The sequence below is a fragment of the Kryptolebias marmoratus genome, linkage group LG8 (genome assembly GCF_001649575.2).
Source record: "Kryptolebias marmoratus isolate JLee-2015 linkage group LG8, ASM164957v2, whole genome shotgun sequence".
Taxonomy (NCBI): Eukaryota; Metazoa; Chordata; class Actinopteri; order Cyprinodontiformes; family Rivulidae; genus Kryptolebias; species Kryptolebias marmoratus.
The window spans coordinates 26703519-26730338 of NC_051437.1; the positions used below are offsets into that span (position 1 = coordinate 26703519).

Sequence of the window (26820 nt, forward strand, 5' to 3'; positions counted from 1 at the left end):
GAAGCAGCATGGTAGCTAAAAGCTAAAAGTAGCATAAGACAAAAATAGAGCAAGTTAGCTGAAGCAGAATTGAGTGAAGGAATTGAAACGATCTCAGTGTATTTCTATAGGGGAAATATTTGTAAATGAAGCTGAATATTTTGAAAAAAAACAAACAAGATACACCAACCAAAAGTCACAGCACCCATCTCCTGAATGAGCTGAACCTTTTGACAAATGAATGACTAAAAAGCACAAATGTGTGTAGTTAATATTGCAAAGAACGTACAGAAAAAGTGTAAAACAGGAAAACAATAATCTGAATCAGCGATCACACGGTCGTTGTATCTGCCCATAAATTTAACTCTAATCTGACGCTGCACACTAAACGTTGAATTTAATCCAACTATGAGTCAGGCTACAGGACTACAGATGTAGAAAGGTTTCCACGGTGTAAGGGATAAAGGTATTTTCGTCCTCTGAACAGCTCTGAGACAGAGTGATGACAAAATATTTTACGATTACATTTTTAAACCCACAACACTGCCGCACATCCTTCCTAAAGAACACCGTTGTTTAAATGCATCAACAACATCTTCATCATTAATTGCTTCGTCGTCTTTATTGTAACCATATTTTTTTAAACTCACATGTACAGTTGAACACAGTAAACTTTATAACACCATCAAACAGTGATTCAAAATACCAAGGTGTTTTATTTATTCACAGAAGCAGAATCGACTTGACTTCTACACACTACTGAAAGAAAAAGACAGAGGGGAAATTACAGATGTAACAAAATTGTTTAATGTTTTTGGAATCAAAATGCAAAAAAAATCCAAAAGCACATTTAAACCGAACCAGTGGATTGGACTACTTTAAATATGGGGTGGGGGGTGGGGGGGCAAAATGAGTGGAAGAAAGAAATAAGAGTTTCAATCATGGCTCTCAAATGCTGCCATAGGTTTCACAGTTTCAAACAGAGGAACTCTCTGATATTGGGGACCGTTTTGGCTCTTGAGGCTTGGGCACAGTTTCTAGTTGGAGAGTACTGGTGAATTTCATTTGACCTGGAAGTTGGAGCAAAGAGCTGGGAATGGAAACACAGCTAAGCTGACCACCGTCCAGCACAAAAAAATAAAAACTGAAATCAGTCACTCACTGGCCGTAGACAGCATCTCATTTCAGCCATGGATTTCAAGGCTGAAGGATTTGAGCTTCCTCCAACTTCCCGTCAGAAACTTGGCAAATTCAAGTTGAAGTTTCCAACTTCAAAGTCCGAATGAAAGTCACCGTTAGTCAACCAAAGACCTGAGTGAGAAACTCTTACGTTTTCTTTCAAAGCCAAACCTGAGTTAGCCCGTCTTTAACGCTGCAAAAGCCCTGAGATCTGGCCTGTATCTCAAGCCGTTTATCACATATAATGGGGAATGTGTCTTCAGTCTGTGCGTTTTCTGTGACTGCATGCTGCCATGTTAAAACAAACGCTGATCTAACAGTTCTCCCAGCTAAGACAGATGGACCCTCAAAGTGTTCAATATGCAGTAAAGAAATATGAAATAACCAACTGATTACTTTGTATAAAATATAATTTAAAAAACTTTGATGCTTTATTTAACTTTTTATGACAGTTGTGTTACCAGCACCGTTTGATCCAGTGCTACCGGCCGAAGCTAACACGCTAACCAACAGAATCTGCCAGCTGGCTGCTAGCAGCTACAGCATCAAAGCTTCTGTTTTACACTAAATGTGGGTTAGTGCTCAACAATAGACCATGCTAACATTAATTCAGTTTATTAATTAATTTAATTCAAAAGCGCTCCTAAAAAGGTTGCACAATTCTGATAGGAAAAAAAAATTTCTCTGTGTTACCAAAGCTGCAAAACCTAACCAATAACACTAATGCTAGCCTTCATTTTAAGGTTAAAAAGAATTTCATGCCATGACCAAATACTAGCATTAAAGCATTAAAGTAAAGACGTTTAAAGCAACAGAAACTTATTTCATATGCCTGAGAATTGTCTTTATTGACAACCTCTAGTTGACTGATTAACACGATGAGTTTTAGCAACTTAAACTTGCTCGACCGAACCGGCCTATTTTGGCCCTCAAATGAAATGTGTAATGTGCAAGCTGGATTCTGATTTCAGGATTTTAAACTTTAGAAAGTTTATATGAAGTTTCTAATAAAATGAAAGTTTCAATGTATTTAAATGAAATATTTCTTGCTGTTTGCACCACGGTTTGCCTCTTTTGTTAAGGGGGTTAAACAGCTTAGTTTACAAAAATATGGCTATAAAACAAGTCAAACCATAACTTTGACATGTCCAATGCTTAAAACTAATCACTTATTTTTTATTGCTTTAATCATTGATATTTTAAACTAACCAAACTAGTGAATGGCATTTAGGAATTAAAGTGATGTTTTCTGACTAAAGTAATTATAACAAAGCTGTTTTCATTGTTATACTGCCAAATTCATCCTAATGATGTGACTACATGCAGTTCATTTTCTTTATAATATGACTGGTAAAAAAACTACAAATAATGGTTATTTTAAATTAGACAAACAAAATGTTTACCAAAATGTTTATTATAGTGACCTGAGCTTTGCTGTTTAATATTTTGCAGTTTTTCAAAAGACTATTTTCTTATTTTTTTAAAAAAGAAAATACTGAACACTTTTGGATCCATCATCATTATCCTGGTTCTTAATTTAATTTAATTTGCTAAGTTTAAACTGATCTGTTCTTTTCAAGTAAAGTAAGTCAAAAATATAAAAAAAAAATCGTGAAGGCACTCCCAGGCACAGGACCCAGATCAGTTTTCTCTTTAGAATAAAAAAAAAAAACAAACCCAAAACAAAGTGAGCTGATCTCAGACCTGCCACTAGGGGGCAGCTAAAGGATTTTGTTGGATGTTGATGTAGGATCAGATCCACACAAAGCAGTTCTTGAAGTTTGTCTGGTGATATCACTGGTGACGCCACATCCCTGATTCTCCAAACGCTGTAAAACCCAGGAGAACGAAGCAGACCAGAACTTAAAGTGAACACCAAAACAAAACCAGCTGGAAAACAACGCACTGGACGCACAGCTACACGGCACCAAGACAAGCGGCACTATGAGATGGCAGACGCAACTGTTATTCACATGTCCCAAGAAAAAAGCAATAAAAGAAAAAATTGAGATCTTCACTAAACGCCTGAAGGGCATCAGCGTAGTAATCGTCTTCAGAAAACAAGGAATCCATAATCCCACCGTTGACCTTTCTTCATCTCAGTCCACCAGACTGAAAAGCACCCGTCTTTCTGAGACTGAATCCCTTTTTGACAGAGGGGACGTTTTGAGTAAGGGAGGAAGACGAGGACGATGATGGAGCAGGGGTGACGGTGGCGGAGAGGGTGGATGGCTGCACCGGAGGCTGGCGGGACAGGAGCTCCTTGAACACGGAGTTCATCTGACGGTTGATCATCTCCTGACAGAAACAGAGGATGGACGATTAGAAGACATACAGAAGATTCAGAGACATTCAGGAAATATGTCTTATTGTCTTTGACTTGAAAGAGTTTAATCCAGGAGTTTTACAGATGCATCGATATTTAATTCTGAAATGTGGGTCTACGCTTAATGTAAACAAACATCTGCTGAAAACCAAATTAGTCACATGACTGACCTCTGTAGGCTGGCTGTAGTCTGTAAGTAACCAAATATAGCCGGGAAGTTTAAAGTTTGACTTATTTTCAGTCACTTTGGCTGTTTTCATCTGTAATTAAACGGCTGTAATAGTTGGTATCCGGTCACAACTTTCAGATTTTGTTTCTTACTTTATGAGTTCATTTTATCTGGTCTTCATGACTGCAATGAGAACCATTAACTGCATCTAACAGCATGTGTCTGATTGAAATAAAGAAAGAAAAACGAGAAGAGTGCAGTCTTGATGAAAAATGTTTTTTTTGGTCACTAAAATGTGGTGTCCAACTGCTTTTGGAAGCCAGATTTTTAGTTAAATCCCAACAGTAAAATGAAAAACAACCCAGTTAAAAAAAAACACTTGCATGAGCTGATTGTGCACGAACCACAAGTTTCACAAAGTTAGCTAATCAGATGCTGACATCATCTTAACAGAGACTTCTTCCATAAATTTAGGCATTCAGACAGCAGAAAAGCAGATTTAATTTATGACTGATGTCATTTAGTTTCTATTTTTGTATATCAGAGCATGTAAAACGTCTAACAGGTGAATTAAATTCACAAAGAGGGAAGAACCAAACTACTAACCTTGTCAATGGGAGCTCTTTCTGGCTGACCAAACGGAGATCTGTCTGTGAGTCTGCCCTGTCTTACAGTGTCCAAAGTGTGTCTTCGTTCATGAGACCTGGAAGAAAAAAAAGCTTCAGGATCGTCACTTCACTTTTGATGTTATTGGTACATCTACCTGGCACAATCTGCAAATTAACCATTTTCTAAAACCTATGAGCTTTAATTTGATCGTCGCTTTCCTTTCAGCTCTTTTCGGTTTTTCGTTCTTTTTTTAAACAGACATGAACGATTTAATAGTTATGTCTAGTTAGGTTTTTTTGGATGCTTTACCCTAAATGCAACACTGAGGGGAGCAAGAGGGAACCAAAATAGACAGCCTAGACTGTAAAACCTAAAAAAAAAGAAGTGAAACATGCTGACATAAGAATGCTGAGCAGAACTGTGATTTTCATACAGCTGTGGGTCCTAACCTTAACCTTAGGTTTTCAGACAATAAATACCATGTGTGCACTTCATTAAAAGAAGACACATTTGGGAATAGAATAAAGCTTATGATGACTAGTAAAGTTTGGTCAAATTAGTGAAATCCCCCATAAGGCCCACATTTCCGAGGACCAGTTTCCAGACATGCAGTTTGAGTTTTTACCCTAAATATCTAATTAATCTGACCATCAAATGACTGTAACACTATATTTAAACAGGCCTGGGTTCAGACATCCTTACAGTGACACCACAAGCTTAAAATGGAAATTACAACAATGGCTTCCATAAATCCAACCCGCTACTTTCTATAAAGTACACACATTTGATTTCTTTTATCCCCTTCACTCTAGTTAGAGCAGTAATATTAACCGTCTCTTTCTAAATGTGATCGTTGTGTAAATGTTTAATGTTTCCAGCAGCGCAGGCAGTCACTTTGGTTTGTGGTGTGTCAGGCTTACACTGGTAGGTGTCTTGTGGCTGGAGAAGTTTGTGGCTTCCGACTCGGGCTGCCCTCACTTCCTCTCTGTCTCCCTGGCAACGAAGCACTATCGCTGTTTACCCGCATCCTGTCAAGACGCAGAAACTTTACGAGTCTGAACAGTACAGTATTACTGCCTGTGTGCATCTGTGAACATCCATCTGGAACGAGTGTCTCTGTGAACGTGTGCACACCTTGTTGGGTTCTCATTGTGCGGATCTTCCACTGTCAGGTTTCCCGTGCTGCCTCCTCCTGATCTGCCTTCGTCTTTTTTCCCTCGTTCACTGATAAAACAATCACAGACATAGTTTAATTACAAGAAAACCAGGAGAATAAATTGCTGCATAGACTGGAACTCTGCAGCCACAAGCTTATTGAATTAAAACGATACACAAAACGGCTCCTTTGCTAAACTTTTTATGGTATAATAATATTAAAGCTACAAAACATTAATTCAATATTATGAGGTTTTTGTTAATTCAGTTAAGAAAAAAACATGCTTTAAACGTGAAAACTCAAACAAGAAAAGAACGTTTAATTTTCCAACAAGCTGACAAATGTGTGTGTGTGTATTTTGCAAGTGTAAAGCTTTCTTTTGAAATACTTTTCCATGTTTGTTATTTATTTGAAGGAGGTTTAAGTTGGACAGGTAGCTTTGTTGACTACAAAACTGACAGATGGACACGTTTTGCTCTCAGCTGTTAGTCATATGAAGCTACGTCAGCCTGAGTGTCTTTTGCATTTAACAAGCATGTGAAAATATGACCTTTGCATTTAAAAGTGGCAGAAAAAGCAAATACAAATATCCTTCCCTATCCCCACCACTAAATTACTTGTTACAATGCTGTACCCAGAATAAAATAAATAACAAGGCTGCCACTGGCTCGGGATGGAAAAGGCACATATGTGTGATGAAATATTAAATCTTGACCATCTTTTCGCGCTCCAAGGTATAACACAGACTCAACAAATCTGGCATGCCGAAAACTATTCGACTTAAACTTTAATTGAGCTATATTGTCCGTAGGATGTTTTTATGTGAAAATCCTCATTTTGACACTATAACTGTGGATATCTGCTTTAAATTCGCAGATCCATGTACAACCTGAGCCGTGTCAGATAGGCTGCGCGCTGACGTTTGAAGGAACCAATCCTGTCAACCTTTGCAAACCGACCAAAGATACATTTTCATACACACAAGTGTTTCAGGATGTTCTGTTTCAGATTTAACAAATAGATAGGGCATAACATTAACCAACAGTCACTTTGGCAATGTGAGAATGGCTGAGCTGTAAAAGAGTCACCCACCCTTCCAGCACGCTGATGTACTTGTGTGGGATCAGACCCTTGACCCCTCCGGCCTCGCCTCTCCACCAGTCACAGGAGGCCTTGCTGTGAAGAATGAGAGGATCGCCCTGCTTGAAGGAAAGCTCTGCTGGAGATCTGGCAACGTAGTCGAACATGGCCACTGCCTCCCACTCTGCACACATTTTTGTTCACAAATCGGATCAAAAATCCTCCCGTTTACTGTTGAATTAAAAGTGGTCATCTAAAGTGTTTGTGCACTGACCGTCTTCACTGGGCAGATGCTCAGATTCGCCGTCTCCCTCCTCTGTGATTGGCTCACTGCGGAAACATAAAAAAGTAATTACACACACACACACACACACACACACCTTTTCCTCTGCTTAACACACACACACAGAACCAGAACACCACAGCTCCTAATCATAGAATTTAGTGAACATTTCTTTTTACTGACACCTGAATCTCAGACTAAAATTCAAAATGTGCCGTTTTCCATAAAGAAACCAGCATATTTTGGCTTGTTCCTCTGCTAATTGGCTGGAGGCTTGTGTTAAATTTAAGTGAGTAATGGGCTTATTTGTTATTTACACAAAGCATGCGAGCAGCACCAAACGCCTTCGCCTTAGCGTGAAATCTTGTTTCAAAATGGTGAACCGAGAAAAAGGAAGTAAGGGAGAAGCTGCTTCTTGTCTGTGTAACTGTTTTATAAAAAGTTATATAACAGGGATGACAATTTGAACAAGGGCAGTGTGACAAAAACACACCACACAAAGCATAAAAAGCCAATCAGACACTTTAATAAACTCCAACGAAACGTCAACGGCTTCGCCCACCAGTACTCCTGCTCCAGAGTCATGTGCTTCTCGTAGATTGGGCCCGGCAGCTCCGAGTGGCCCGGGAAGATGATGTCATGCTGGAGGATCATGGTCTTGACGAGGTCATTAACCTGCGGTTGCCTGGCAACAGCATCATCAGAATCCATCCCCCTCAGGAGGCTCGGGCCGAAACAAACAGCCAAGTTGTAGGGCTGCATCATGTTTTCGTCGCTGTACTGAGACACACTGGGGAAAACACACACAGAGACTTAATATTCTTATTTTAGGTACGTAGCTTTGTTCCAGAAACAGATATTAGGAATTGGAGAACATTCTGCTGTGGGTTTTGTCGCAGCTTACTGGTTGAGGAAAGCGAAGAGGTAGCGCATCACGATGAGGAGAGGACGCGGGAAGGTGGAAAGGATCGATTTAATCTGGGCGGCTTTCTCCATCTCCTCCTCGATTTCTGGACAACACAGGGAAAGACAAAACAAGAAGCATACACAGAGTAAGCATGTGTGAAAAAATAATTACGAGTTACAATTACAGCGCTGCCAGCAGCAGACGCAAACTGTCCAAGATGATAAACAGAAATAACTGATGTGAGTACTAATTTGAGGTGCCTGGGTTGATTTATTTTACTACAGAAGAAAAATATAAAATAAAGAGCTAATAGGGAGCTTCAAAACATTGATTAGCTACACAAATTGTGACTCAGAATAAACGACAGTGAGGTGTATTATTGTAGATCTTGTGTCCGCCAGCATCAGCATTTTCATTTTCTAAACAATTCACCTGTTAGAGACTCAGTCAAGAGGTGTCATCTTTGTGAAAACACTAAACTATGCTGTTTGTAAATTAGTAAATCAGCCTGGCTGAAGCTAAAAACCCCAAATGTCAGCATCCAACAGCAGACATCAGCAAGTTCGAGTGAAACGATGAAGAATTTAAAAACAAAACTAGCTGAATAACTTTGCTGAAATTTGCTTCGGGAGCTTAAATTGAGTCGTTCAAGCTAAAAGAAGCAGAACACAAGCTTAAAACTAATTGTACTAAATTGCTAGGTAAAAGCCAAAAGTAGAAAAAGTAGAAAAATAACTAAAAGTAGCATAAAAAGACCAAAACAGAACAAGCCTGCTGAGGCAGATTTCACAGAGAACAATGTTTTGGAAGGAACTGAAGAGATCTCAGTGTCTTCTATGGGGAAAATGTTTGTAAGTAAAGATAAATATTTTTAACAACTGTAAAAGTTACACAACCCCAAAGCCACAGCACCCGTCTCCTGACTGAGCTGAACGTTTTGATACATGAACGGCTCACTCAGATTTCACACAGAGACACAGAGGTGACATAAAGGCGTCTTACGGACAGACTCCAGCAGCTGAGCGTAGCTTTCGTAGGGGAACAGAGGAGGCTCCAGCCCCCTGAAGTACAGCTTCAACACACCAGCAACAGAGTCCAGGTCACACTCGCTGTCGGACAGAGGATCCTCTCCTACCAAGGATTCAAACAGAACCAGGAGGTGAATGGATCGATCCAGCTAAAGGCTTTCAGGTGCAAAAACAACCCAGTTACAAGGAATCACTCTCAACGCTGCTGTAGCTTCATTATTAACTGCTGTCTTTCCTGAATATCTTATTATTGACATAAGAGACTAAACGTTAGACCAATAATCACTATTATGTGTGTAGAAAAAGATTGGTTTCCTCTCTGTTCTCCCCTAAAATAAAGCATTGTTGTTGCATGACTCATCAGAAAATGCAATCTATTAGTTCGCAGTTCAGTCAGCACTGATCAAATGATTTTCAAAATAAAAAGGTTTAATATGACGTTATTTAAGTGATGTATCTGCTTAAAATCCTCCTCTAAACGGTGAAGCTTGGTTGGTAAAATGAATTCAGAGGACGTCAGCCATGCAGCAACAAGGACATGATCTTTTCACTGACCCCATAATTACGCTCACCGGACTGTGCTGCCATAATAGTAATAAATTACAAGCAAGGAGCTGTTGGGATTTCATTTAATCCTCCTGCAGTTTTTTTTTTGGTTTAATTCTGAAAACCAGACGAGGCCTCCGTGGTCTTTTTTTCTTTAATTAAGGTGTTCTAATGTGAACGCTGGACTTTTACCTCTCTCAAACGCATCTCTGATGAGGTTAACCTCCCTCTGCGAGCCAGGAACTCTGAAAATCCCTTCATGGTGGAGGCCTGGAACACATTATAAACCACGTTCACTCCACACAGGTTCGAACAGACAGACACCAAGTTCTTCCACCTACTCATACCTCTTCATCCAAAGCTTTCTCACCAAGCCTTCCTGATATATCATAAAAAAAACTGACTCACCGTGGAGGTTTATGAAACGGATGCAGCTTTCAACCACCACAGGAATCTGCTGCCCGGAGCTCTGCAGAACAAAAACGGACAAAGTAATATTAACAATAAAACAAAATACAAGTTACACCTAAATTAGGTATTCTTAGGGATGCATCTACACTAAAGCAGAACCAAATTACTAAAAACAACAGGAAACTATTAAAGATATACACTCTATTAGGTTGTTAGAAGACTGTAAAGGAAAACTAGTGATGTTGAATGATTTAGCAACAGATTGTTGAAGGAAGCACGACATTAGCTAAGAGCTAAAACACTAGTTAAAAGCAGCAAAAAAACCTTTCTACAAGCTACAAGTAGAAACAGGCTAGCTAAAAGCTAAAACAGCAAAATGGTGTCTAAAGGTTACAACTAGCAAAATGCCAACTAAAAGCTAAAAGGAACAAAACACCAGCAGCTACTAAAAGCTACTACTAAAAAGCTAAAAGTAGCAAAAACTAAACGTAATAAAAGTCAAAAATAGAGCGAGTATGCTGAAGCAAATTTTATTTCTTTCTATGGAAAAAAATATTTGTAAATAAAGTTAAATATTTAAAAAAGTATAAAGGTTACAAAGACAAAAACTCATAGATCCCATCTCCTGAATGAGCTCTATGTTTTAATATATGAAGAACTTCAAAAGCACAAAGTATGCAGAAGTAGTTAGATTGCAAAAAACATACAGAAAAATAAAAAAAAACTGGAAAACAACAGTGTGAAAGGCGAATCAGCATTGATGCTATAAATCAACATTCACACAACCAAATAAAACTCTGATAAAGTGACAGTTCTGCAGCGGAGAGGCAGCCACAGACGGTGCTTGGTACCTGGGTCCGAGACATCCTCCTCCTCCTCCTTCACCAAACCAAGCACAGCAAAGCAGGAAAAAAAACAGAAATTAGAAGAGAAGGAAAAGCAACAATATGGGGAATAAAGATTTAGAAGAAGTGGGATGAAGTGCAACCACACACACACACACTCAATAGAGTTGTCGAGACGAGGCAGCAAAGAGGCCAGCAAATTTTAAATCGTTTTCACAAGCGAGAGGGGAAGAGATAAAAGGAGGGTTGATTGAAAGGAGAGGAAGCCAGCAATAAGCAGTCTAAACACTGGAGCTGAAAGGGGGGAGGCGGGGGAGGACTGTCAGGATGTGCATGTGCTGCAAGAACCCCCCACCCCTCCAGTTCTGCGTCAGGATTTTCTAAATAATTTCCTTTGAAGGGTTGAGCAGCGGAGCAGCAAACAAAGAAGGGAAGTAAAAAAAAAAACAGCAGTTTTTGTGTCTTTGTGTGTTACCTGTATGTAGGAGAGTATGTCTGAGGTGAAGAGTGTGTGGCAGAATTGGGAAACAGGTCTGGACTTCCGAATACGCACTGACCGAGCACATTGCATTCTGGGAAATATAACAAATAAAATCCATAATCCTGCTTTAGATCTGGTTATCGGTAGCTGCAACCTAATATTTTTTAAACACACAACAGTCATTTAAAGTTTTGTCCCTTTGAATGTTTACAGAAAACAGAGAATTTATCAAAATGACAATTTGGGTTTTAATTTGGCTCATGTCCTCATCCCGGTCCTCTCTGCTCTCTCCTCTCTCAGACACACTGGCTTTATTCTCAGGTGAGTAAGCTCTCCGTTTACCTGGAAGGGTCGCTGTCGACGGCCTCAGCTGGAAGGAAAACAAACAGAAAACGTGGCTGAGCGCACAGTTTTACTAAAGGGCTGATTCTGCAAATTAAACAAGACACCAAGAGGATAAATATCCTGAAGTGCAAGAGGACAATATGAATATATAAATGAGAAAACAGCAGATGAAATTAGAATTATGTGAACCTAACTGACCTATTCAGGGCGTTAAAACACCGTATATCAAGGTAAATGTCTCCAAAATCAATAATCTATTTTTATTTTTTAGAAAATATGTCACTAATGCTGCTTCCCATTAATGAGCAAGAACTAGCCTAGCCATGAGTCAGGGCCTATTTTGTTATGATAATTCATTTCTTTTTCTTTTGGCACAACTTCCTGTCCCTCTCTGCCCCACATTTAGTAAGACCTTGAGTTTGTTTTTATGTGAAATCGATAAACGCAAATATTTTATACACTTAACAACTTTCTCTGTCAAATTCTGTGGTTGTCGTGCTACTTTTCCCTTTCATTCATTTCAAGGATTGAAATAAAATTGGGGGCTCGTCCGGGATACTTTTTTGTGTGGCGTTGTTCATGTGTAAGGATAAGTTTTGATTTGCAAAATTTAACTGATGATCGTAGTTATGAGCAAGTTGAATAACGTTTTCATAAAACTTCATTTTAAAAGATCTGAACGGACCCTTTAAAAACAGCTCTGAAAACAGAACCAGATCAGATGGAAGGTTTTTTTCACAAACTTTTAGTCCACAATTCAACAACTTGTTAGCAGGAAGGTTGAGCTTTAAAATGGGTGGCTGATGGACGGTACTACGTGTTTCTGCAGCCACACTTCAACTGAACAATTTTGATTTTTGTACCTTTCAGTGAACTTTTCAGTGAACTTTAGCAAAAACTGACTTTTATCGCCATATTAAAAGCATACCTTTCTGTATGGCATTTTGTAGAAGATCATGTTTGGCTTGAAGCTTGGAGGCCAGGGAGCTGCTGTTGAGGAACTCTTTGACTTTCTAGAAAAATAATAAAGAAAAATAAATTCAAAAGGAAAAATATTTAAAAACATGCAATTTACTTTTGTCTAAATTTGAGCCAACTGACTGTAAAGTAGTAGGTTTCTGTCTCTTGCTGATTGGCTCGACGCTTGGCAAGGGCAAGCTTGGGGGCGGAGCTTCCTCCGGCTGGCTCGTGTGATAGGCTGCTGGAAGCGTCGGGGGAGGGGTTACAGTCGCTATCGCACATGGACTCCAGCAGGGCTGCGAGTGTGGCTTTAAGTGTTTTACTGATCTGAAACAAGGAGCAGAGATGCTTGTTTGTTATTTCTGTTATTTCTTTTTACAAAAAAAAAAACTTTACATGAAGTTCAGGTTCTGAAGTTGTAACCTGATGGTCACCCACAGCAAACAAACAGAGAACAACGAGCTCACCTCCTCCGTCTCCAAGATAACCGAAGCGAGTCGAGACTGAAGCTGCTGGAACCTGGTCTCCAGCTCGTACCTCACCTGGCTCTCCGCACTCACCTCGCACACCTGAAATACACAAACATAAAACTGCAGCAATGAGAGACAACAAATCAAACCTCAGTATATTACTATGGGGAACATATTTCTAAAATTAGACATTTAGAAAAGTAGTAGTTATAAAATCTAAAGCTACACGACCCATCTCCTAATGAGCTGAAGGGTTTGAATGCTGACTCAGCATTCACACACAAGAAGAAAAAAGATAAATACTTGATCTTGAATTTGCATTTGTAGGTACACAACATATTTAGTGGATCCAAGAGTGCTCTGCTGTGAACCTCCCCCGCCTGTTTTGCAGTAAATGTACCTGATCTCCCTCGTGCGGGTGGTAGTTAAATCTGAACGGCAGGCAGAATGCAGCATCATGTTGCTGTAGCAACGCATCCCTGTCTCCGCTTTGGTCCAGGGACGTAACGGCAGCTTCCAGCTGCTTCAGCCCCGTCTCCTCGGTCTTCTGAATGCGCCACCTGCTGGCCAGGTAACACTTCATCACTCTCTCCAGGGACAGATGGAAGCCGAGGTCCCCACACTGGAACCAAATGCGGGAAGATAGTAATGCAGTAGAAGAATGGCAGCTTTTTGAATGTCTTTTGACACAATATTAGCTTTCTAAAATAAAATATAAAAAAATGTGTCACTTTAAAGCCAAGTGAACCCCCTAAAGAGTTTTATAAAACGCCCACTAAACTATTTCCCAACACAAATGGCATGTTTCTTACATCAATGAGAGTGCTGACATCCTGCAGGTAATATTTGTTCATGGCTGCATTAGAAGCTGACAGATTCAGTAGGTAGTCATTACGAGCCTTGGTACACTTCAGCTGGGTCTCCTGGAATCTCCCGTGCCTCTGTGCATTTACAGAAACACATTTTCAACAAGGAGGACAAGAAGAAACCCTGTTACCACACGAGCGCTTACAAAAATCTGCACAAATTTCCTTTTGCGTATGTTTAGTGAGTGAAACATTCAGATAAAAAGGAAAAGGAAGTGGTTTTAAATGGAACACCTGACATCGAGACTTCCTGTGGCTCGTTTTGTCTTTCTCACACACACACACACACACCTTCTCCATTAGTCGCTCCATCTTTTTGACAGAGCTTCGTCTCTGCCCTCCCAGCTGGCCCGGGACGAGGTCAGCTGACTTGCCGGTGTGTCTCTCCTCCAGTCGCTCAGCTTCTTTCAGTTTCCCCTCAGCTATCAGACAGTCTGTGTGGTACTGGTTATACGTCTTCAGAGCCTGTATCAACAAACAGAACCACGTCAGTATACTTTGGATGTTCCTGTTGTTACTGTGTGAAGGCCGAGTCTAAATTCAAACTATCGGTTTCCTCTTCAGAGTTTCTTGCAAAGCTATTTCTGCATACTTTGTGCTATTTTAATCATTCACATATCAAAGCCTTCAGCTCAGTCTGAAACAGTATACTATGACTTTTAATATTTGCATCTTTTATACTTGAATTATTTAACTTTAAAGTTTTTTCCCCATAGAAAGAATATCCTCTGAAATTGACCTCAGCTGCTCCCATCTTTAGGGGTTGCCACAGCGAGCAAACTTGCAAGAAAGATTTGGCAATTGTTTTACGCCGGATGCCCTTCCTGCTGCAATCTGAGCTCAAACCTGCAGCCTCAGGAATATAAGACCGCGGCACTGACCACCAAGCCACCACGGCCCTCTGAAATGTGCTTCAACATACTTCCTCTATTTGTCTTCTTAAGCTGCATTTAGCTTTTAGCTACTGTTTTGCTCATTTTAATTTTCAGCTACTTTTTCCTGTTAATCTTGGCTTTCATCTATGATCTTGCCAGTGTTGCTCATTTTATATTATAGCTTCTGTTCTGCTTGTTTTAACTTGAACTCGTCATTCATAACGCAGAAGAAGTCGTTTCTGTTGTTGCCTTCAGAGCAGCGGGCGGAGGAACTCACCGTCTGAAGCTCAGTCACGACCTTTAGCAGCTCATCCTGCATCTGGATTCCAACGTCTTTGCTCTGCAGAGAACGAAACACGAACAAGAGACAAACTTACACATCTGACTTCATGTGACATATTTAAAAGCAGGGTGATCGGGTTTCCACATTTCATTCTTGTTCCACACAAATGGAGGTGATGTCTGAAAGGTTTACAAGCTGTAGCTTAAAAAGCTAAAACTCAGGCAGGACAGAGGCTTTTCTAAGATTTCACTTATATAGAAGAGGGGAAAGAAAAGCAAAAATGACTCATCATAACTGTGTTTTATCTCTAATTTTGCACCTGAGTCAAAAACACATTGTCACCTAACCTAACAGCTCCCCACATACATTCACATCAACTGAAATTGAAACTTTTTTCAAGTAAATATTGTGAAAACTACCAGAAAAAAAGAGGAAAATGCAGCTTAAACTAATGTATTCCTGTGGTCAAATTCAGCTGCTGAAATAAGTGCTAACCACAAACCTTTGTAAAAGTCAGAGATTTTACAAAAAGTGCTCATATTTCAAATTAGTTGAGACGGACACCAATCACATTTAGTTTATTACAGCATGTGTTTGTTTCTTTTTTAGTAATTATATGAGTTTGTAAAACTACCTTCTTGAGATTAAAAATAGTCCCACATTCTCCCACAATTTTAGACTTGTATGTTACGAATCTAACAACCCTAAAGGAAACAGATTTTATATTTTGCTAATGCCTGCATGAGATGAGCTTTGCTCCTTCCTATCTTCATCACAGATCGTCACTGTTTGGTTCTTTTGCATCACAGTTTTTGTAGATAATAAATAACTAATTGATAAAATTGTTTTAACTTAGGCGTAGGATATGTTCAGAAAGTCAAATCTGCTCAGAGCTCATGTATTGGTTGCAGGCAGCCACCCAATCAGAGCAGGACTTACAGCTGCTAACTGCTATTTATGAAAAAATCATGTAAGCGCAGATTAGATTCTCCTGAACTTTAATCAACTTTTTAATAAATACAGTTTTTGCGGAGCAGCTCACACGTCAGCAGAGTGACTCTAACTACCAAGAAATTTATTTTAAAAAGCTTGAAACCACTGGTTTATTCTTGAACAATCAAACACGTAAAGTCGCTGTCTTTTTGTTTGAAAATTGAAGCTTGAGAGACGAGTAGATTTCTCCTAACGAGGAAGGGCAAACTACTAATTTGTCACAGTTTTGCAGAAATCTTCATTAACTATATTCTATTCATGGGTTGTACCTTTTGAATAAATAACAACAACATATGTCCGACACCAGAGGCTGATTTAGGCATTTGGGGGCCCGAGGCGAAGCACATGGGCTCCCAACTTTCCTTCCTTGTCAATATTTTTAACCCATATTTACCTACGACTGAGCAGTAATTTATCTAAAACTGACTTGTAGCTTACTATTCTTTATCACTACATATATTACCCACCAAGTTGCTCACAATTATAATAAATGAGCTGGTGAAGATTCTCAGTCTCAGTTCTTTATTTAATATTTTTGAAGATGTTTCACTTTTCATCCAGGAAGCTTTTTCACTTTAAACTAAAACAAAACGAAAAAAAAAAAACTACCAGTTGCTGCTACTAAGCACTTGTGTTAGCATTAGCATGCATATTTAGCAGCACTAATAAAAAAACTTCAATCCACGCTGTGAGTTTTTTAGGTATTTTATGAGGTGAATCGTATCTTGAGGCTGAAAGCGGTCAGCCTAAAGTTAAGTCCACACCTGTGCAGGACTCCAGGTTTACATTTACGCTCTCTGCAGAGCTGAAAACAGGATCTGAAACAGAAGAATCTGCTTCGACCCACTTGTAAAGTCAAGGTTTGTGACACAAATATAGAATATTCAGTCTAACATGTGTCTGAGCAGAATGTGTGTAATCTCTACATGCAGTAGGTCTGACACCTACACAAGCACCTTTTTTTTTCAGCAGACATGATGACGGCCAAAACTCACTTTAATTAATATTCAGTTGATTTCTGACACATTTATAAAAACAAATTCGCTCCTCCACTTCTAAAGAACTTCATTTCTTGGGAGGAAACTAAAGCAAGTGCCACGATCTTTTTAAACACTGTTTTGCTGTTTTACCTTCGTGCAACATTTCTCTAATTGGGAGCGATAACCTGTTCAGTATACAGCTTCAAAAATTACAGTGCTCAAGCTAATAGGGTCTCGCTCTAATTGGCATCCGGCCTAAAAGCTGCTTTAAAACCACTTCTGAAGCCTAATTAGGATTCTGCTCAAATTTCAACTGAGAGAAAGTCCAGACAGCAGCGAGCCTGTGTGACAACCAATAATTTAAAAAGCTCATTCTGTCCACTTTACTATAAGATGACAGAACAAACACATGGAGGGGATTTTTCCCTGCAGTGAGTTTCTGTTTGAGATCATGTGAATCTGCTAACTTTTTACAGCTGGAAACTAACAAAAGAAAACTGTACTGTTACTGTATATCATACAAACACACTCAGGTAATTTATCCATTAAAGTTTTAATTCAATCTTGGGAAAGTTTTGGTGTAAAAGCTACAAATAATTAATAACTTACCTGATGAAAAATCGGAGTTTATGATGAGCTAGTCTGAATGTTGCTGATACTAAAGTGGACTGCTGTCATTTTAAAACAGCTCCAGTCTCATAAACTTCATACGGCTCCATGTGAATGTTATTCTATGAATCTTTACACCGCCATCAATATTCCCTTTACATGGAACAGCACAAGCAGCAGCAGCAGCAGCGACATGTTTCACTTCCAGGCCGTCCAGTGATTACGTCAGCAGGAGTTTCTTAATGCTTCTGCTGAAATAACGGTTTGATGCGAAACACAGCGAGGTGTATGGATTTGCATGAATCGAAATAACATTTTGAAGATTTGGGCTGTTTTAGGACGGCAGCATTAGTGAACTAGTTTCACAGCAGAGATCTGCTCTCAGAACAGCTTCACAAACCCACTTCAAAACGGTCAAACTTCTCCTGTAAGCTGAAGTATTAGTAACAGGACAAAGAGTGAGTTCAGTAGTTTAATCATGTAAGAGCAAAACCTTTTTTTACCCCCAACGATTCAAAGAGAGAAAGACAGAGAGTCAATTTACGACCCTTAAAAGAACACTTTGGATGTTAAAGCAAGATTGAATGTTTGAATGGATCACTTGAACGGTGAAGGTTTGGACAACCTCCTCCGGGCTCCCAGTGTGTCGCCCTCTGACCTTTTTGTGCAGACGGTGTGTGTCCTCCGTGCAGTGCACCAGGCTCTGTGTGAGTGTGTTGCAGCAGGTGTCTCCCAGCGCCGCGTGCTCTCGGCTCTCCAGACGGGTCTGAGTCAGCAGAACGGACCAGACCTGACACACGGACTGACCCCACTGCTCCTTCCTGCAGAGCATCGGCAGAAACGCACGATTACGGCACAATGATGCACAGCAGGCGCGCCGCAGAAAGGAAAGACGGGGATGTTTGTGCACGAAAGCACATCCTTACTTCTTCGTCTTGTGGGTGAACCTCTCGGTCAGCTTCTCCAGCGCTCGGGCGTACTCAATCTCGATGTCGCCTCGACGCCGGAGAAACTCAGACAAGTCTGAGAGCTGCTGCTGTTTCACCTCCACCTGAGAGTCCAGAATCTTGATCTGGTCTGTCAGCTGGGCCCGCAGGTCTGAGACGTCAGCGAGACGGAGAGACAGTTACATAAATACATATTCAGCAGCCCGGGCGAATACTGACACATGCAAACAGAGGAAATCTACAGGATTAGAGGTGAGTTCAAACCCACTCAGACAGGCCATGAAATATTTACCTGATGTTTCTCTGGTTTTAGGAAAAGATTTTTATGTTTATGATGAAGTTCAAAGTCAGGAAATGTTCTTGCAAGAATAAATTACCATTTATTTTCTCAAGAAATTGAAGCCGTTTAGGAGTTTCCAATCAGCTGGTGTAGATTTAGTGCAGTTTTATACTGTTGACATTTTGCCTTCTTATCGGCAAAACCAGAAAATGAATAACTGGCTGTAGCAGAACATGAAGTTTGCAAAGCTGGATGACTACATCTCCATCTCCACGTTGAGAACAAAAAATGACCTTCCTTTATCTTCCAGCCTTTTGTGACGGTTACAAATCTGGACGTCAACATTTAGAAGCAGGAACGGTAAGAAATGTTTCTCCTGATCAAGTCCTAACTTTTCTTCTGAACAGTAGATGTAGCCGTGCAGCTTTCCAATCAATACATCTGGAAAACAACTGGAGTAAACTTTTTAAACTCCGTAACATTGTTTATGTTTCATTTCATAGTTTGCAACGAGTGTTTTCATCTGCTTGACTGCAGATTACTTTGGTTAAACTCAGTTGTTTTAAATATGCTACATAAATAAAACTGCCATTGATGCTGACACAGGACTGGTAAAACTTCAAACCATTAGAAAACTGTGATAAGGTAGAAATCTGTAGGTAGTTCCTTATAATAAATAATATCTTGTCCTATTGATATTCTGTCCCCTCCCTCCTGTAAAGCTCGTTAATATAATACCTCCATGGTTATTATTCTCTGATTCAATAATGACTAAAGGCTTTTTATCAGCTGAGAAGATTTAAATGAGGTTTGACTGCCTCTGCTTAGCAGAGCACTTTGAAAGTAATATATGGATCATCCCACACAGCTCACTTGTTGTAATCCCACAGAACCTGATATTACACACGCAGGCTTGTAAGCAAATACAGCAGATTCAACAGCGCTGCGTCTCTGAGCTGCACTTTGAGATGAAAAGGTTAATACAAACATCGCTTTCTAAAATAGCATCACCTTCAGTTGGCTCTCTTACGTCTCCATCTCTCCTTTTCCCCTCTTTATTCCTCCCTCAACCTCCTCTTCCCTCTTCCCCCTCTTAACTCTTTTTTTCCTGTCTGTCTTTGTTTGAGTGCACTGCCCCAGGCTGACTGGATGTGAGGAGACAACATCACTAATACTTGCTATAAATATACCCTTGTAGTACAGTACAGAGAGCCAGCCAGCCATAACATGCATGCTCCAAAACACTGGACACACACACACACACACATGCTGTTATCACGGCAGATCTGCATATCACCAGATCTGCTCATGTTTCTGTTTCTGTTTTCTTTACAGACCTGAAAGAATTTCAGGCCTTCTGAAAGTTAGAAGAAACTAACATTCCTAGAAGGAATGAACGAAGCTCGTGTCAAAGTTTTAAACACAGATCTCATTCATGATCTTGATGCCCTGGTTGTGTTTGCTAAAGTGAATTTAGCTGTGGCAGTCATCTTGAATTAAAGTTAATGACTTGGAGATGTACAGCCAATGATTACTACCAGACAGTTACGTTAAAATCCATCCTCTGGTTCATGAAATATTTTGCTAACAGACAAACAGCCTTGGCTTTAACAGTTAATGCCACAGTTTTTAATAAAGATCTCAGGTAATCTTTTAGTGCTTACAGTATGTGATTGGGATGACTCTCAGCTACTTCTACACCAAATTTGAGCTCAGTATCTGTCAAATTCCCGGAGTAATAAACAAGCCTTTGGCTGCTCCTCGGCAGCTCGTCATCAGCCTCATGTAATGTTATCTTTTTTAACACATGCACGCATGCAAGTACATGGATGAGTTACTCCAAAGCAACTACACACATTCTCGCATGACTGTGCATGTGCTGTTTGACGTGCACTCACGCGTGCAGGGGTTGTGCACGTGAAAAAACAGAGAGACGTGCACAGAAACAAGCACCTGCAGCATGCAGAGACTCTCACCCTTCATCTGTGACTCATACTCGGCCAGGCTCCCCTTCTCCTTCCTAAGCTTTCCGTGTGAAGTCATCATCTTTGATCCCTCGACCTTTGACCTTCCGTCCCAAAGCCCCTGCTTCTGAACTCTGTAGTCCACGACCTTTCACCCCCTGACCCCCTTCTTGCTCTACAGCTGCGTGTGGCACTTTGGCATCAGAGTCGATCAGCAGCTCTCTGCGGGGATGCCGGCCGGGTCGATCTGTCCATGAAATCCTGGTCCGGAAGGTGGAACCGGCCTGAGCAGAAAACAGAGGTTAAAAAAAAAAAAGAGAAAGCTGTTAGAGAGAGGAAAAGCTGAGATGATGCCTCGAGGGTAACAGGGGATGAGAAATTATTTGGACCAGAATGAAGCAAAGAAAGAATCAGAAGAAGAGGGCAGAGGAGGTCAGGGTGACAAGAAAGAAACAGACACCAGAGAGGAGAGGTTTAATGAGAGGCAGGCAGAACGCAGAGAGCAGAATGATGAAGATACGTGTGTGTGAGGAGGAATCAAAGATGGAGGGGGATGGGGAGGATGAAGAGGTGATGAATAACAGCAGTAATAAAGGACATCCGCTGCCTCAAGGTCGGAGGTTGGGGATGCCCTAAAAAGAAACGGTAAATAAGAAGAAAAGACTTTAATTCTACGGGAAGTTGATCGATGTAGTTTCAGCAGAAACTGAAGGTCCACAAACAGCTGAGTGTGAACACTGAACAACTCGGCTGAAATTTGCTGAAGAATCTGAATCATTAAAGTTAAAAGGAGAACACGAGCTAAAAGTAGCAAAATACAAGCAATAAGGAGGAAAAAGCCTAGCTAGAAGCTAAAAGTAGCAGAACCGTAGTCAAAAGCTAAAAGAGGAATAAAAAGATAAAAATGGAGCAAGTATTCTGAAGCAGATTCAGAGATCTCAATGTATTTCAGTGAGGAAGTATAAAAATGACTATAGCCAAACATGTTTGTTCCCACCTCCTGAACGAGCTGAATGTTTTCCTGGAAGTAGAGTTAAAAGAAGATGGGTGAAGATAACGAGCTGTTTCTAATCTAGCACTAACCAGTTAACATGTAAGGCTAACCAGCTGTGACTAGAAGCTCCTGAGTTCCACTGGAGGCCAGACTTAGTTGTATGAGGTGCATTATGGGAAGGCCAAAGTTTGGGATCCAGGATTGAGAGCTCCTCTATAATACTTCCATAATGAGTGAAAGTTTGTTTTTGATCAAATCTTTGTTTAAAGATCAACACACAAGCCAAACCGTAGAAAACAGGCGCATGCACAGACAGAGACAACTTCACTTCCCACATCCTGTGTCAGTTTCTCAACAGGTTTCAGCGTTCTGCTGTGGGTGTCGGAATGGAAACACTGTTCCTCAGTCAGCTCTAGCTGAGGACGGCTTCAGTGCGAAAAAAAATGTAAGGAAACTTACTCCTGAGGGAGCGTTACAGTGAGGGGGGTGGAGGAAAGAAAAAGTAAATAACATGTCAGTCATGTCGTCGTAGCTGAGGCTTGCTAGGAGCACCCAGCGTACTCTCGTTTCTTCCTGCAGCATGGATGTGACTCAGACGTGTTTCAGTAACGGTTTCAGACAGAAGTAACGAGTAAACACAGAAGCAGCATGAATGAGCTTCACAGGATTTCCACAAATGAGATTGTGAGGCCTCCAAAGACTCTGGAGGGCCTTATCAGCGGACGACCTTAATCTGCATAGAACAAAGCGGGTGTAATTGATCTGAGAAAAAAAAGAGAGTTGCAAGACACTCTGAGAGGGGAAAAAAGCTGCTTTGAGAAGCTAAAAGGGCAGCCAGGACAGAAAAATGATGGCTACTGGGGGAACGGCGTCATGGTTAATAAAAGAAGGAGGTCATGTGGTACACACAGTGAATATAAATTCAACTGACAACAAGGAAGGATAACTGCATGAATTACAGTAATGTAGCCTGATTTCCACGGGATTTTCTACCAGTTTCTTCAAAAAAGGAACAGATGAACACCAAGCAGAAGCAATACAAATAAGACTTTGTGTCCTGATTGTGTGAGGGGATTTCCTGATGCTGCCGACAGCCAGCAGCATTCTGCCTGTTGACCGTTTACAGCCACACATTTTTCTGCAGAAAATTTCACCAGTTTGTTCCGGCTCTGTTGTCTCTCTGCAGCTGCTCTCCACGATTCGTGCAACAACAAAAATAAAAAAAATGTGTGCCAGATGATCTCACTTCCTGAAATGAACGCACACTTTTGGGAAAAGTGATATTTCTGCTGAACGCTAACGATCCGTCCAGGTGTTCCTGTGTGATTTACGGGTTACAGACGAGCAGAAATGTTAAAAAACACAAGACCACGGAAGCCCAGAGTGAAGGCTGAGTGCTGAATGTCTGCTGAAGAAGATGAGACTGAGCTGTTAAAGCTTAAAGAAGCAAAACACCAGCTAAAAGTAGCTAAATGCAAGCTAAAAGCTAGGAGTAGAAAACACTGAAAGACAACTAAACAACTAAAAGTTAAAAGCAGTGAAAGTCTAGCTAGAAACTAAATGTAGCACAAAGATACTTTAAAGCTAAAATTAACAAAGCCTAAAACCCTCATAAAGCTAGCTAAAAGTAGCAAAAGGCTAGCTAGAAGCTAAAAGTAGCAAAAGACTGGCTAAAAGTTAAATGTAGTAAAATTCTAGCTAAAATGAGTAAAACGCTTGCTATAAGCTAAATGTGGCAAAGCACTAGAAAAAAACTAAAAGCATCAGTATTAAAAGACTAGCTAGAAGCTAAAAATTGCAAAAGGCTAGCTAAAAGCTGAAAAAAAAAGAAAACTATCTTTAAACGTAGTTTTAAAAAAAGGAACTAATGCAGATTTTAAAGTGAACCATGTTTTAAAAGAAACCGAAGAGATCGTAATGTATTTCTAATATTTGTAAATAAAGTCAAATATTTTAAAAAGTATAAAAGTTACAAAAACCAAAAGTCAAAGCAGCCATCTCCTAAACGAGCTGAACGTTTTAATATATGAATGGCTGAAATATCACGCAGAAGCTACGCTGCAGCAGTTGGGTTGCAGAAAGTGTACGGACAAACAGAAAACAGGAAACCCAGAGTGTGAATGCTGAATCTGCATTCACAGAATGAACGAGGATGTCTTGATCTCATGCTAATCCTCGCTGTCAGCCATGTGCAGTCACTGAGTCGGGTTGAATCAGGTGTGACAATCTGTCACCCTGAAGGACGAGCTGGAGCGGCTCCTGTAAATACATCCAGGGTTTGGACGAGGCGAGCATGCTGAAGGAGAAATCGCTAAGATCCGTGACAGCTGACAAACTTTTCAAGCTAAATGTTGTTTTAAGCTATTATGACCTAGAAATCTCTGTACTTTGACAAATTCAATCAAAGCAAAAGTTTGATGCAACCTATTTCTTTCCTAATTTAAAAACCTTATTTTTCGGGAGGGGAAAGGGGTATTTATTAAAAAATGTGAGTGTAATAAATTGGGTTATAAATGGGGTTAAATGTGCTCTCTCTTACAAAAGTTACATAACCTTGCATTAACAAATCTACACACCAATCAGCTCTGAATCCTTCCCTGTCGTACAGCCTTGTTAGCCTGCAGATCACTGACGGGGACCGCGTGCAGCTGGTCAGCCCTTTGATTGGCCAACAGATCGCAGATCTTTATGATCCCTGAACCGTTCACCTATAACTGGATCCAACCTTCAGGTTTCATTGAGAACATGTTCACTTTGAATCTTTAAGCTGCTGCAGCGAACAGGAAACAGCATGACAGAGTGCCACTGCACGTCTTTACTCTCACGCCGGCTGGAGCGAGTTACTGCGCACCTGCACGCTTTCAGCTGCAGCTTAATCCACCACCCAGACGACTGGTTGCATAATGCAACACAGGAAAGAAAATGTGGGCAACCGGTGTTTCAAATGGATATATTATAAATGAAAGAACTTAGTCCTTGAAGAAATGCAGATCGCCTGCCATGTTTCCATCCAGTTTCAAACTAAGATCATCAAGTCTCTATTTTGTAGCTTTTTTTGTCAAACCTTGAAAATTACATTATGCACAATATCAATATCAAAGTATGTGTTGAGGATGACTCTCAGCTACTACCACACCAAATTTTAGCTTTTTATCTATAAAATTGACCGAGTTATAGCCATCTTTGTGTTTTCAAGGGTCAGTTGGCTGTGGTGGCCATTTTGAATTAGATAGGGTCAAAAGGTTAATCAGCTGTAGATGTACATCCAATAATTCCTTTCTGCAAGTTTTAATAAAATTCATCCATGGGTTCATGAGATATTTTGCTAACAGACGCAAACAAATAAGTGCAAACCACTACAACATACCAGGACATACAGCAGCTTTTAGGTATTTGATACTGATGGCAGTTTTGCTTCACAGAAAAGCCAGAAAAAGGCTCAGACAGATTTCCGCTCTTAACACGCAATGCTGAACTTTCTATCGCAGAAGATCCTTTACAGTAAATGAAATGAAAATGTGGTGCCGAGTGAGAGTCTACGCTCTGGACGCAGCTCAAACCTCAGCTTCTGCTCCAACCCTGAAACTTCCTCAGACAGGAACTCAAGTCCTCCGTCTAACTGCAGCCCAGGACGACTGGATCTCACTCAGACATGAACGCTGCACGTCTGACACGCCGCCACCGAATCGTTCTTAAATCATTCAACGTGCCAACGAGGAAGGTGTGCTGCGAACACGGCTACAGGTTTACATTTGGAGTTAAATAATGAATCATTCTGAGTTCCTGTTGCGTCACACACGTCACCACAGCAGCTCACATTCAAACCGCTACAAGGGGGAAGTGTGTACCGTACAACATGACACAGAAACACAACTACGGTACTGAATAAGATTCGGACTCAACCCAATTCAACATGGCTACCACGACCAGCTGAACTTACATAACACACAATCTGCAGGAACAATTTTACAGACATTGAGCTCAAACTGGTGTCATCGTCCCCCACGCATACTTTAAGAGCAACGGAGAGCTCGACATTACTGCTCAGAAACTGGGAACTAATCCTCTTTGTCTGTTAGCAAAATATCTCATGACCCACAAGACTGACTTCAATGAAACTCTGAGAAAGTAATCACTGAATGCACCGCTACAGCTGATTAACTTTTGGAGGCAACCCAATTCAAGATGGCCGCCACATTTATCTGACCTTTGGCTATAACTGAGTCAATTCAAGAGATATTGAGTTAAAATTTGGTGTGGTAGTAGCTGACAGTCATTCCTAACACATATGCTTTGTGCCAACAGATCATACAAGATGTCCCAATATCGCATGAGATTGCACATAAATGTTATTTTCTAAGTTTAACAAAAACAGCTAGAACTCTGTCATTTCTCAGCATAAGATGGTAAAACTCTGGCATGAAAGGCGGCGGACGATATGCATTCTTTTAAGGGATGCTAGGCCTTTAATGATCACAGTTGATTTTATTGTTGCACAGTAAAAAGCAGCTTTGCAGAAGCATTTCAGAAGCTTGTTTATGCTTTTCTGCATCCTGACGGATTTAAGGTTTCACAGCGAGAACAACAGTTGGAGTGATGAGTTATATTTGCAATGGCTGTAAATAAGACCATATGGTCAACGCACTCTGTCAGGGCTACACAATGGACACGAAAACATCTCAGGATGAAATACACATAAACACACACAGCCTCAGCCCTGAAAATGGTGCACACACACACACACACACATTACATAATTGACTCTCAAACAGTCAGAAGCAACATTTGTCCCAAAGTGAAATCAGTGTCTGTTTAAAATACTCCACTAAAAATAAACACACACAGACTTTGTGCACACGCTGTTAAACCACACACACACACACACAGGTTGTTATGAGGCTGAAGAGCAGCGTGACAGCTGTACATACCTCACTTTGTGGTCCTCCTCTGTCTCTTTCTATCTGTTCCTCGGCTCTTTTCTTCTCATCCTCTGTTCTCCAGATCTGTCTCTCTCTCTCACACACACACACACTCACACACAGAGCAGTGTGCTTGAATCTGACAGATTTCTCTCAGCTCAGTACTCTTCTCTCAGACACACACACACACACAAACAGCCCTCCCCCTCTTCTTTCAAAATATGCCAAATAGCCTCTCTACTCACGCCAGAGCTGCGTCTCTCCTCCCCTTCCCTCCCCGCCGTACGAAGCAGTGAAAAAGCCCCAGCACAAGCCACGCCCCCCCGCTCTCTCCTC

The 26820-nt window shown here is 40.6% G+C and overlaps 1 protein-coding gene across 2 annotated transcripts; it reads right to left on the bottom strand.

Annotated features, from left to right (window-relative positions):
* Nucleotides 1–582: 582 nt before the first annotated feature.
* On the bottom strand, nt 583–26768 carry arhgap4b (Rho GTPase activating protein 4b). 2 transcript variants are annotated; one of them, XM_017411390.3, is made up of 24 exons: nt 26494–26768; nt 20584–20855; nt 18307–18478; nt 18039–18201; nt 14793–14855; nt 13932–14105; nt 13587–13715; nt 13175–13396; nt 12772–12873; nt 12446–12631; nt 12273–12357; nt 11342–11369; nt 10525–10552; nt 9671–9731; nt 9455–9532; nt 8691–8819; nt 7686–7791; nt 7344–7571; nt 6773–6828; nt 6511–6682; nt 5397–5486; nt 5183–5290; nt 4260–4356; nt 583–3456 (listed from the first exon to the last, which is right to left on the bottom strand). In XM_017411390.3, exons 2-24 carry the CDS (start codon nt 20651–20653, stop codon nt 3253–3255), a joined length of 2751 nt encoding a protein of 916 aa, XP_017266879.1. In that variant the 5' UTR covers nt 20654–20855; nt 26494–26768; the 3' UTR covers nt 583–3252. The 2 variants fall into 2 exon arrangements, with proteins under 2 accessions (XP_017266879.1, XP_017266877.1); XM_017411388.3 differs by lacking the exon at nt 10525–10552 and adding an exon at nt 10994–11090 and having other exon boundaries at nt 26494–26766.
* Nucleotides 26769–26820: the final 52 nt, after the last annotated feature.